This window comes from Oncorhynchus mykiss, chromosome 23 (genome assembly GCF_013265735.2).
Source record: "Oncorhynchus mykiss isolate Arlee chromosome 23, USDA_OmykA_1.1, whole genome shotgun sequence".
Classification (NCBI taxonomy): domain Eukaryota; kingdom Metazoa; phylum Chordata; class Actinopteri; order Salmoniformes; family Salmonidae; genus Oncorhynchus; species Oncorhynchus mykiss.
The window spans coordinates 60286008-60298402 of NC_048587.1; the positions used below are offsets into that span (position 1 = coordinate 60286008).

The 12395-nt window shown below is 42.5% G+C and overlaps 1 protein-coding gene across 5 annotated transcripts in view; it reads right to left on the reverse strand.

Moving 5' to 3' along the window:
• Window positions 1–12395, reverse strand: part of LOC110514479 (protein FAM135A) — a 54277-nt gene that overhangs the window by 19442 nt on the left and 22440 nt on the right. For all 5 annotated transcript variants that reach the window (XM_036960927.1, XM_036960926.1, XM_036960925.1 and 2 more), the window contains 5 exons: window positions 11383–11522; window positions 5077–5147; window positions 4416–4589; window positions 4071–4197; window positions 436–589 (listed from right to left, as the gene is read on the reverse strand). In XM_036960927.1, the coding sequence (XP_036816822.1) occupies window positions 436–589; window positions 4071–4197; window positions 4416–4589; window positions 5077–5147; window positions 11383–11522 (666 nt within the window). The remainder of the gene's footprint in view (window positions 1–435; window positions 590–4070; window positions 4198–4415; window positions 4590–5076; window positions 5148–11382; window positions 11523–12395) is intronic.

Genomic DNA, 12395 nt, shown 5'->3' on the forward strand with positions numbered 1-12395 from the left:
ATACAGACATTGGAAAAAGCAAGAGAGAGAAGAGCACAACATTAAACAAGAGCGTTCTAACAGTAAAGTCTGGCAGCAGGCTAGAGGTGTGTGTTTCTGGATCATGTTGAGGTGTAATACACAGTTGAATGTCCTGTAATTCTCTCACTGGGTATCAGGGCTCTCTAAATCTAATTCTTCAACTCAAACCCTGCAGTCAAATCAAGCTGCAGGTCCAGTGTTGTAATGTCAATGCCAAAACTGAGGTAATAAATGGACTATGGGGGAATGACCCAGTCTGTCAGCGCCACAGATCCATTACATCTGTGGAGCATCAACATCCTGGAGATTCTTTCCATTTCAGTTGACACTGTTTTTCTCCATGCAACCACCTGGCAATGTGATGGGTGTGTGACTGACTGTTTCTAGTGTTACCATGGTGTAGTGTAGGTCTACCTAGCTCCATGCGGTGTGAGGAGGGCAGGTCCTTGCTGACGGAGGTGAAGTAACCAAACAGGCCCTGGTAGGCCAGCAGTAGGCTGGCACAGAGACTGTGGTGAAGACTGAATGCATGCTGCAGACATTGGTCTGACACCAGGAATGTTCTGCCCTGAAGGGAGGGAGACACACAGGGTGTTAATAACAGGTCATAAATAACAGGTCATAACAGGCTATAACAAGTCACAGATGCTGTGACACACACACAGTCAAGACAAGGTCACAGAGAAGAGAATGGATTCCTCATTGCACTGCTTTCTGGTTTACTAAGTAATGGCTGCTTCCTAAACTTCAAATCCATTGTTCCCCTTTTATTCTATTGATACTATTATGCTGCTTTGCCTATGCCAAGATCTTTCTAAATGGGCCAAGATCTTTCTAAATGGGCCAAGATCTTTCTAAATGGGCCAAGATCTTTCTAAATGGGCCAAGATCTTTCTAAATGGGCCCCGATCTTTCTAAATGGGCCACGATCTTTCTAAATGGGCCAAGATCTTTCTAGCGGGCCAAGATCTTTCTAATGGGCCAAGATCTTTCTTACACGCCAAGATCTTTCTAATTGGCCAAGATCTTTCTAATGGGCCAAGATCTTTCTAATGGGCCAAGATATTTCTAATGGGCCAAGATATTTCTTATCTGATCACATTTTCCGTCTGTTATGGGAAGAATTAGCTGGCTTCCCCAAATACATCAGTCATAGACCAGCATCTCATCAGACCTGTCATCTGGCAAAATGTAACATATAAAATATGCAGCTCGAACATGATATGAATCATAACCCTTATCCCTTCCATTTACTGCCTGCAAATAATATGAATCATATAACCCTTATCCCTTCCATTTACTGCCTGCAATTAATATGAATCATATAACCCTTATCCCTTCCATTTACTGCCTGCAAATAATATGATGTGAAATAACCTGTATGGTACCACTGACTGGATAGCCATTACTAAGGAGGATGGCTGTTATGAAACTAGGAGAAGAGGTCGATGGATTTCACTGCTTTCTGAGCTCTCTCTGTGTGTCTGTGTGTGTGTTCTGAGCTGCCCCATTAGGTCTTGCTGCATGTATCTTAGAGTGACAAGGGGACTGAGCATTGTCTCTAGCATTCCACTTCAGTGAACATGTTGCATTCAGGCATCAACCCTGTGTGTGTGTGTGTGTGTGTGTGTGTGTGGGGGGGGGGGGTAGGGGGGTAGCTATTAGCTCCCCTTCTCCATGTCGGTGTTATTACAAACCAGTTACTCTTAGACCTCCAGCTAAATCCAACATCTCTCCCTAATGGTTTCTAGTAGAGCTTCTTCTTCCCCATCTCATCGGTCAATAACCTCTCCTACCACAACTTGTTTTCCTTCTGCCCTGTACCTTACAGTCTTTATGAAGTACAGCTTGTCCCTGGCAGCAGAACACTCATTCTTATAGAAGTCATTACTAGCAGCAGAACACTCATTCTTATAGAAGTCATTACTAGCAGCTTGTCCCTGTCAGCAGAACACTCATTCTTATAGAAGTCATTACTAGCAGCTTGTCCCTGTCAGCAGAACACTCATTCTTATAGAAGTCATTACTAGCAGATTGTCCCTGTCAGCAGAACACTCACTCTTATAGAAGTCATTACTAGCAGCTTGTCCCTGTCAGCAGAACACTCATTCTTATAGAAGTCATTACTAGCAGATTGTCCCTGTCAGCAGAACACTCATTCTTATAGAAGTCATTACTAGCAGCAGAACACTCATTCTTATAGAAGTCATTACTAGCAGATTGTCCCTGTCAGCAGAACACTCATTCTTATAGAAGTCATTACTAGCAGATTGTCCCTGTCAGCAGAACACTCATTCTTATAGAAGTCATTACTAGCAGCAGAACACTCATTCTTATAGAAGTCATTACTAGCAGCTTGTCCCTGGCAGCAGAACACTCACTCTTATAGAAGTCATTACTAGCAGCTTGTCCCTGGCAGCAGAACACTCATTCTTATAGAAGTCATTACTAGCAGCAGAACACTCATTCTTATAGAAGTCATTACTAGCAGCTTGTCCCTGTCAGCGGAACACTCACTCTTATAGAAGTCATTACTAGCAGCTTGTCCCTGTCAGCGGAACACTCATTCTTATAGAAGTCATTACTAGCAGCTTGTCCCTGTCAGCGGAACACTCATTCTTATAGAAGTCATTACTAGCAGCAGAACACTCATTCTTATAGAAGTCATTACTAGCAGCTTGTCCCTGTCAGCGGAACACTCACTCTTATAGAAGTCATTACTAGCAGATTGTCCCTGTCAGCGGAACACTCATTCTTATAGAAGTCATTACTAGCGGATTGTCCCTGTCAGCAGAACACTCATTCTTATAGAAGTCATTACTAGCAGATTGTCCCTGTCAGCAGAACACTCATTCTTATAGAAGTCATTACTAGCAGCTTGTCCCTGGCAGCAGAACACTCACTCTTATAGAAGTCATTACTAGCAGATTGTCCCTGTCAGCGGAACACTCATTCTTATAGAAGTCATTACTAGCAGCTTGTCCCTGGCAGCAGAACACTCACTCTTATAGAAGTCATTACTAGCAGATTGTCCCTGTCAGCGGAACACTCATTCTTCAGAATGCATCTTCTCCGGCCAATTCATTGTTTCATATTAACTGCGTGAATAGTTTGCCCTTCGATTGTTAAATTCTATCAATTCACCATGACACATAACACCAGTAGAACCTTTCATTCTCATCATATCTCATCTATCTATGTTTGTTTTGTTCCGGTCATTTCTGTTAATGGATTCAACATATTATTATTTGGCCTACAGTCAGGGAAGAAGAGGAGCTACTAGAAGCCATTAGTGAGAGATGACTGATTAATCTGGAGGTTGAGGACTAATTGGTTTGTAATTACCATTCTCCATGTCAGAGTGAACACGTTGTTTGCAGAGCTCACAACCTGTGCTACACTCGTGAGAGACACATTTTGGTTTATTTCATTCCATTTAAGAGTTTGGTCAATTTATTCATTGTATTATGTTTGGAGCGCTGCTGTTAATATTGTTTAAGGACGTGCACCTGATTATCCATAGATGTAGACCTAGGCTACCTGGCCTATGTAGAAATGTGCCTATTTGGGGAAGTCTGATAGTATCTGTGATTGTCTTAACTCATCACCACTAATGAGCTGTGGATCTTCTCAAAGTGTTTATTTCTTTACCCCAAACAGCAGGTGAACAAAGTATATTTTTACATCCATTGAGAAAGACAATAGTTCCTCAATGTATTTGAAAATTCTTTCCATCTTTCTCCCATCGATAAAAGGGAAACATATCATGGTCTGATCCAGTGGAAACGTCATAGCAGGAGCGGGAGGAGGAGGGTCGGGGAAAATGTATTTTTATTTTGGTTATGTTGATCTCTGGCTCCGTCTTGAGTCATCTGTGCGTCTTAATTATTCAATCACAGTGCCCTTAAAGCATCAGACAAGCTCAGTACATATAGTTGATTTTATAGGGTGTATCAATATATGGAAAAATACATGTTTTAGAACAGACAACTCAGACGAGAAACATTTTTTTTAGAGGAAGACAGCCCTGAGGCCTAATCTATACTTACATCAGCAGACAGCTGTTTGACATAGCTGGTTCCAAACACCACATTCTCCAGGGCCGGGATGACAGAGTCTTTACTCTGCTGGGGGGCGGTGCGATTCAGCCATGTACTCTTCACTAGCCGGGGGAAACTACAACAGACAACAGCCATTAAGGAATCAGGCCTTACTGGTCAACACCTTTCAGTTATACTGCACTGAAGACAAAGTCTAAACTGGAGGCTGGATAAATATAGTGTAGATTTACATCTTAGTCATTTAGCAGACGCTCTTATCCAGAGACTTATGCTTATTTATGAACGTGATGATATATCCTATACAGTGGGGGGGGGGGGGGGGGGGGGTGTTACCTGATGAGGGGTTGGTGCAGGGCAACCAGGGATGCGTGGACGGCCATAGAGACGACAGACAGGTGGAAGTAGTCGAACATGATATTGATGTGTTGGTGGATGCCTCGGTTCAGGCTAAAGTGCAAGCGGAGCGAACGACTGCTGATGTTCTGCAGGGAGCTGAGCTCCTCGGGCCTAGTGGGAAAGAACGTATCTGCTGGAGAAACTCAAATCATACAATAGAAAAATGTATTCATATAGATGCATAAAGAATATTAAAAAACTATGCGCAATGTTTCCATCTAAAGTATTGGGAAATATTCGACTTGAAATGCACTGCTGCACACTCCCTTGGTATAAACAGACCCCATCAGACGTGTCTAAAAAGTGCCGGCAGACGGGTTTATTAAGGACACCATAGCAGAGATCCAAAAACACAATCTTCATCTAAAAATAGCCAGATCTGGGTTAAAATACTACATGAAGAATTTAAAAAACTTTATCTGGGGTTGAATGAGCTTGTCTGGTGTTTTAGTTGCAAACCTGCCACCCCCATCCATCTGGCTGTCTGGGCAGGCTAAAGAAAACACTAGAAGTACAGTATCTAAGACTTCAAATGGTGTTTGAACACAGGTTTGGTAACAGCATAAGAAGCACAGTGTTCGGCCATGATGAAACGTACGAGAAGTCTCCATCTGTGAAGTATAACTCCAGAGACAGCTGGAAGTCCATGTCATTGAGGGATTCTTCTACCTGAAGAGGGATAGAAACAGACAGGGGAAACAATCATTTCAGAGGGGGAAAAGAAACGGAGTGAGTGATAGTGACAGTGAGCCTTTCTCCCATCGACAGAGGAACTGATTTCCACCATGACAACAACCCAAGAGCACCATTCACTAGCGTACTACTTAGTATGAAGCAATGTGCAGTACTGGGCATGCATTCTTAGTAGTACGTACTAGAGGTCGACCGATTATGATTTTTCAACGCCGATACCGATTATTGGAGGACCAAAAAAAGCCGATACCGATTAATCGGCCGATTTAAAAAATATATGTATTTGTAATAATGACAATTACAACAATATTGAATTAACACTTATTTTAACTTAATATAATACATCAATAAAATCAATTTAGCCTCAAGTAGATAATGAAACATGTTCAATTTGGTTTAAATAATGCAAAAACAAAGTGTTGGAGAAGAAAGTAAAAGTGCAATATGTGCCATGTAAGAAAGCTAACGTTTCAGTTCCTTGCTCAGAACATGAGAACATATGAAAGCTGGTGGTTCCTTTTAACATGAGTCTTCAATATCCCTATTTCCCTCTATACCATTTCCCTCTTTGTATTTCATTAACCTTTGACTATTGGATGTTCTTATAGGCACTTTAGTATTGCCAGTGTAACAGTATAGCTTCCATCCCTCTCCTCGCTCCTCCCTGGGCTCGAACCAGCAGCAAAACGACAACAGCCACCACATCGAAGCAGCGTTACCCATGCAGAGCAAGGGAAACAACCACCCCAAGGCTCAGAGCGAGTGAAATGTTTGAAACGCTATCTAGCCAGCCATTTCACTTCGGTTACACCAGCCTCATCTCAGGAGTTGATAGGTTTGAAGTCATAAACAGCGCAATGCTTGACGCACAACGAAGAGCTACTGGCAAAACACACGAAAGTGCTGTTCGAATGAATGTTTACGCGCCTGCTTCTGCCTACCACCGCTCAGTCAGATACTTAGATACTTGTATGCTCAGTCAGATTATATGCAACACAGGACACGCTAGATAATATCTAGTAATATCATCAACCATGTGTAGTTAACTAGTGATTATGATTGATTGTTTTTCATAAGATAAATTTAATGCTATCTAGCAACTTACCTTGGCTTACTGCATTTGCGTAACAGGCAGTCTCCTTGTGGAGTACAACGAGAGAGAGGCAGGTCGTTATTGCGTTGGACTAGTTAACTGTAGGTTGCAAGATTGGATCCCCCGAGCTGACAAGGTGAAAATCTGTCTTTCTGCCCCTGAACGAGGCAGTTAGCCCACCGTTCCTAGGCCGCCATTGAAAATAAAAATGTGTTCTTAACTGACTTGCCTAGTTAAATAAAGATTAAATAAAGGTGTAAAAATTTAAATAATCGGCACCCAAAAATACCGATTTCCAATTGTTATGAAAACTCGGCCATTCCGATTAATCGGTCGACCTCTAGTACGTACTACGTAGTATGAAGCAATGTGCAATACTGGGCATGCATTCTTATTAGTACGTATTACGTAGTATGAAGCAATGTGCAGTACTGGGCATGCATTCTTATTAGTACGTATTACGTAGTATGAAGCAATGTGCAGTACTGGGCATGCATTCTTAGTAGTACGTACTACGTAGTATGAAGCAATATGCAGTACTGGGCATGAATTCTTATTAGTACGTATTACGTAGTATGAAGCAATGTGCAGTACTGGGCATGCATTCTTAGTAGTACGTACTACGTAGTATGAAGCAATATGCAGTACTGGGCATGAATTCTTAGTAGTACGTACTACGTAGTATGAAGCAATGTGCAGTACTGGACATGCATTCTTATTAGTACGTACTACGTAGTATAAAGTAATGTGCAGTACTGGACATGCATTCTTAGTAGTACGTACTACGTAGTATGAAGCAATGTGCAGTACTGGGCATGCATTCTTAGTAGTACGTACTACGTAGTATAAAGTAATGTGCAGTACTGGACATGCATTCTTAGTAGTACGTACTACGTAGTATGAAGCAATATGCAGTACTGGGCATGAATTCTTAGTAGTACGTACTACGTAGTATGAAGCAATGTGCAGTACTGGGCATGAATTCTTAGTAGTACGTACTACGTAGTATGAAGCAATGTGCAGTACTGGACATGCATTCTTAGTAGTACGTACTACGTAGTATGAAGTAATGTGCAGTACTGGACATGCATTCTTAGTAGTACGTACTACGTAGTATGAAGCAATGTGCAGTACTGGACATGCATTCTTAGTAGTACGTACTACGTAGTATGAAGCAATGTGCAGTACTGGACATGCATTCTTAGTAGTACATTAGTATGAATGGATAGAAATCAGAGGAAACCCTTCAGAGTGGAAAAACCATACCGTGTCTCTCTTCCTATATCCATACCATCATACCACGTCTCTCTTCCTATATCCATACCATCATACCACGTCTCTCCTCCTATAACCATCCCATCATACCACCTCTCTCTTCCTACAGTGCCTTGCGAAAGTATTCGGCCCCCTTGAACTTTGCGACCTTTTGCCACATTTCAGGCTTCAAACATAAAGATATAAAACTGTATTTTTTTTGTGAAGAATCAACAACAAGTGGGACACAATCATGAAGTGGAACGAAATTTTTGGATATTCCAAACTTTTTTAACAAATCAAAAACTGAAAAATTGGGCGTGCAAAATTATTCAGCCCCCTTAAGTTAATACTTTGTAGCGCCACCTTTTGCTGCGATTACAGCTGTAAGTCGCTTGGGGTATGTCTCTATCAGTTTTGCACATCGAGAGACTGACATTTTTTCCCATTCCTCCTTGCAAAACAGCTCGAGCTCAGTGAGGTTGGATGGAGAGCATTTGTGAACAGCAGTTTTCAGTTCTTTCCACAGATTTTCGATTGGATTCAGGTCTGGAATTTGACTTGGCCATTCTAACACCTGGATATGTTTATTTTTGAACCATTCCATTGTAGATTTTGCTTTATGTTTTGGATCATTGTCTTGTTGGGAGACAAATCTCCATCCCAGTCTCAGGTCTTTTGCAGACTCCATCAGGTTTTCTTCCAGAATGGTCCTGTATTTGGCTCCATCCATCTTCCCATCAATTTGAACCATCTTCCCTGTCCCTGCTGAAGAAAAGCAGGCCCAAACCATGATGCTGCCACCACCATGTTTGACAGTGGGGATGGTGTGTTCAGTGTGATGAGCTGTGCTGCTTTTACGCCAAACATAACGTTTTGCATTGTTGCCAAAGTTTTGGTTTCATCTGACCAGAACACCTTCTTCCACATGTTTGGTGTGTCTCCCAGGTGGCTTGTGGCAAACTTTAAACAACACTTTTTATGGATATCTTTAAGAAATGTCTTTCTTCTTGCCACTCTTCCATAAAGGCCAGATTTGTGCAATATATGACTGATTGTTGTCCTGTGGACAGAGTCTCCCACCTCAGCTGTAGATCTCTGCAGTTCATCCAGAGTGATCATGGGCCTCTTGGCTGCATCTCTGATCAGTCTTCTCCTTGTATGAGCTGAAAGTTTAGAGGGACGGCCAGGTCTTGGTAGATTTGCAGTGGTCTGATACTCCTTCCATTTCAATATTATCGCTTGCACAGTGCTCCTTGGGATGTTTAAAGCTTGGGAAATCTTTTTGTATCCAAATCGGGCTTTAAACTTCTTCACAACAGTATCTCGGACCTGCCTGGTGTGTTCCTTGTTCTTCATGATGCTCTCTGCGCTTTTAACGGACCTCTGAGACTATCACAGTGCAGGTGCATTTATACGGAGACTTGATTACATACAGGTGGATTGTATTTATCATCATTAGTCATTTAGGTCAACATTGGATCATTCAGAGATCCTCACTGAACTTCTGGAGAGAGTTTGCTGCACTGAAAGTAAAGGGGCTGAATAATTTTGCACGCCCAATTTTTCAGTTTTTGATTTGTTAAAAATGTTTGAAATATCCAATAAATGTCGTTCCACTTCATGATTGTGTCCCACTTGTTGTTGATTCTTCACAAAAAAATACAGTTTTATATCTTTATGTTTGAAGCCTGAAATGTGGCAAAAGGTCGCAAAGTTCAAGGGGGCCGAATACTTTCGCAAGGCACTGTATATCCATACCATCATCGTCTCTCTTCCTATATCCATACCATCATACCACGTCTCTCCTCCTATATCCATACCATCATACCACGTCTCTCTTCCTATATCCATACCATCATACCACGTCTCTCCTCCTATATCCATACCATCATACCACATCTCTCTTCCTATATCCATACCATCATACCACGTCTCTCCTCCTATATCCATACCATCATACCACGTCTCTCTTCCTATATCCATACCACGTCTCTCTTCCTATATCCATACCATCATACCACATCTCTCTTCCTATATCCATACCATCATACCACATCTCTCTTCCTATATCCATACCACGTCTCTCTTCCTATATCCATACCATCATACCACGTCTCTCCTCCTATATCCATACCATCATACCACATCTCTCTTCCTATATCCATACCGTGTCTCTCTTCCTATATCCATACCATCATACCACGTCTCTCTTCCTATATCCATACCATCATACCACGTCTCTCTTCCTATATCCATACCATCATACCACGTCTCTCCTCCTATAACTATCCCATCATACCGTGTCTCTCTTCCTATATCCATACCATCATACCGTGTCTCTCTTCCTATATCCATACCATCATACCACGTCTCTCTTCCTATATCCATACCATCATACCACGTCTCTCTTCCTATATCCATACCATCATACCACGTCTCTCCTCCTATATCCATACCATGTCTCTCCTCCTATATCCATACCATCATACCACATCTCTCCTCCTATATTCATACCATCATAACAGGTATTTATTTTATAACCTGCTATTGTGAACAATATCCATGTGAGATATTAGGCTAAATTGTCTACATTAAATCTAAATAAATCTAGGCTAAATAGCCTGCATCTAATTGGCCAATCATATGGATCACTGCAGTGGAGCTCAAGCTCACTCAGTGTGAAGCATTGTATTGGGCATTCTAAGTAGTATGCTACTGTGGACATTTGAACACAGGCTAGCCAGAGCCTCAGTGAAAGTCAGCCTATTGTCCTCTATAGCAGAACTGATTCTAACCAGCACAACGACAACTTGGTCATTGGTCACGGTCTTAGCCTACAGTCTAGCTTCCTCAGCTTAGCCTACAGTCTAGCTTCCTCGTCTTATTTTAGCCTACAGTCTAGCTTCCTCAGCTTATTTTAGCCTACAGTCTAGCTTCCTCATCTTATTTTAACCTACAGTCTAGCTTCCTCATCTTATTTTAGTCTACAGTCTAGCTTCCTCATCTTATTTTATCCTACAGTCTAGCCTCCTCAGCTTAGCCTACAGTCTAGCCTCCTCAGCTTAGCCTACAGTCTATAGCCTCCTCAGCTTAGCCTACAGTCTATAGCCTCCTCAGCTTAGCCTACAGTCTATAGCCTCCTCAGCTTAGCCTATAGCTTCCTCAGTTTAGCCTATAGCCTCCTCAGCTTAGCCTACAGTCTAGCCTCCTCAGCTTAGCCTACAGTCTAGCCTCCTCAGCTTAGCCTACAGTCTAGCCTCCTCAGCTTAGCCTACAGTCTAGCCTCCTCAGCTTAGCCTACAGTCTAGCCTCCTCAGCTTAGCCTACAGTCTAGCCTCATCAGCTTAGCCTACAGTCTATAGCCTCCTCAGCTTAGCCTACAGTCTAGCCTCCTCAGCTTAGCCTACAGTCTATAGCCTCCTCAGCTTAGCCTACAGTCTATAGCCTCCTCAGCTTAGCCTATAGCTTCCTCAGTTTAGCCTATAGCCTCCTCAGCTTCGCCTACAGTCTAGCCTCCTCAGCTTAGCCTACAGTCTAGCCTCCTCAGCTTAGCCTACAGTCTAGCCTCCTCAGCTTAGCCTACAGTCTAGCCTCCTCAGCTTAGCCTACAGTCTAGCCTCCTCAGCTTAGCCTACAGTCTAGCCTCCTCAGCTTAGCCTACAGTCTAGCCTCCTCAGCTTAGCCTACAGTCTAGCCTCCTCAGCTTAGCCTACAGTCTATAGCCTCCTCAGCTTAGCCTACAGTCTAGCCTCCTCATCTTAGCCTACAGTCTAGCTTCCTCGTTTTAGCCTACAGTCTAGCTTCCTCGTTTTAGCCTACAGTCTAGCTTCCTCGTTTTAGCCTACAATCTAGCTTCATTACCTTCTTCTCATCCAGCAGCATCATGATTTTGAACACCAGCACATCATTGACAACCACCTCCTCGTTCTTATAGAGGATCTGGAAGGTCTTGCTGCAGATGACGTCATCGACCACAGCTGCAGGGAAGGCCAGATCAGAACCTGTAATGAGAAGACATTTGTTTGTTAGACACTGAGAGGAGGGGGGGGTTAGGTACTACTAATAGGGGGAAAAAGCCAAACAGTAACATATCAGGATAATATGACGATATATCGCATAATTATGACTATCGCAATTTACATTTTTGCGCTGCTTAGCTGTACCAAAACTTTTTTCTCCATCTTCTTTTTAAATAAGTAGCCAATTTGTTTTTAGTACTTTTATTTCCATGCCAGATCAAAACTTGTTTTCCATTGGCTATCTGTCCCTCTGCAGCAGACATATGGTGAGCAATATGTTTGGAACATGGAATCCTAATAAAATCACAGTATCGAATAGCAATACATATAGAATTGTGAGAATTGTGACACATATCACATCGGCACCAACGTATGGTGATAATATCGTATCGTGAGGTCCCTGGCAATTCCCAGCACTACTAGGTACCGGTGAGAAGTTGGCCAGTTAACTTCCTATGAACAGCTTACAGTACATGTTCCCTCTAGCAGACATCCAGGATGTCAGCTGTGACCTGGCAGCAGTCTGAGGCATGTCCTGGCAGCATAGACACAGCAAACAGACGCAGTCAGTCTGTTGGTTGTTTTTACACATGGCTGATGGCTTACAAGGATGACTAACCATTTCCTATCCTTTCTAGGTGATTAACAGCACTATAGAACCTGCAACTATGTGATCAGCCGTGGAGGAACTAACAGCACTATAGAACCTGCAACTATGTGATCAGCCGTGGAGGAACTAACAGCACTATAGAACCTGCAACTATGAGATCAGCCGTGGAGGAACTAACAGCACTATAGAACCTGCAACTATGAGATCAGCCGTGGAGGAACTAACAGCACTACAGAACCTGCAAC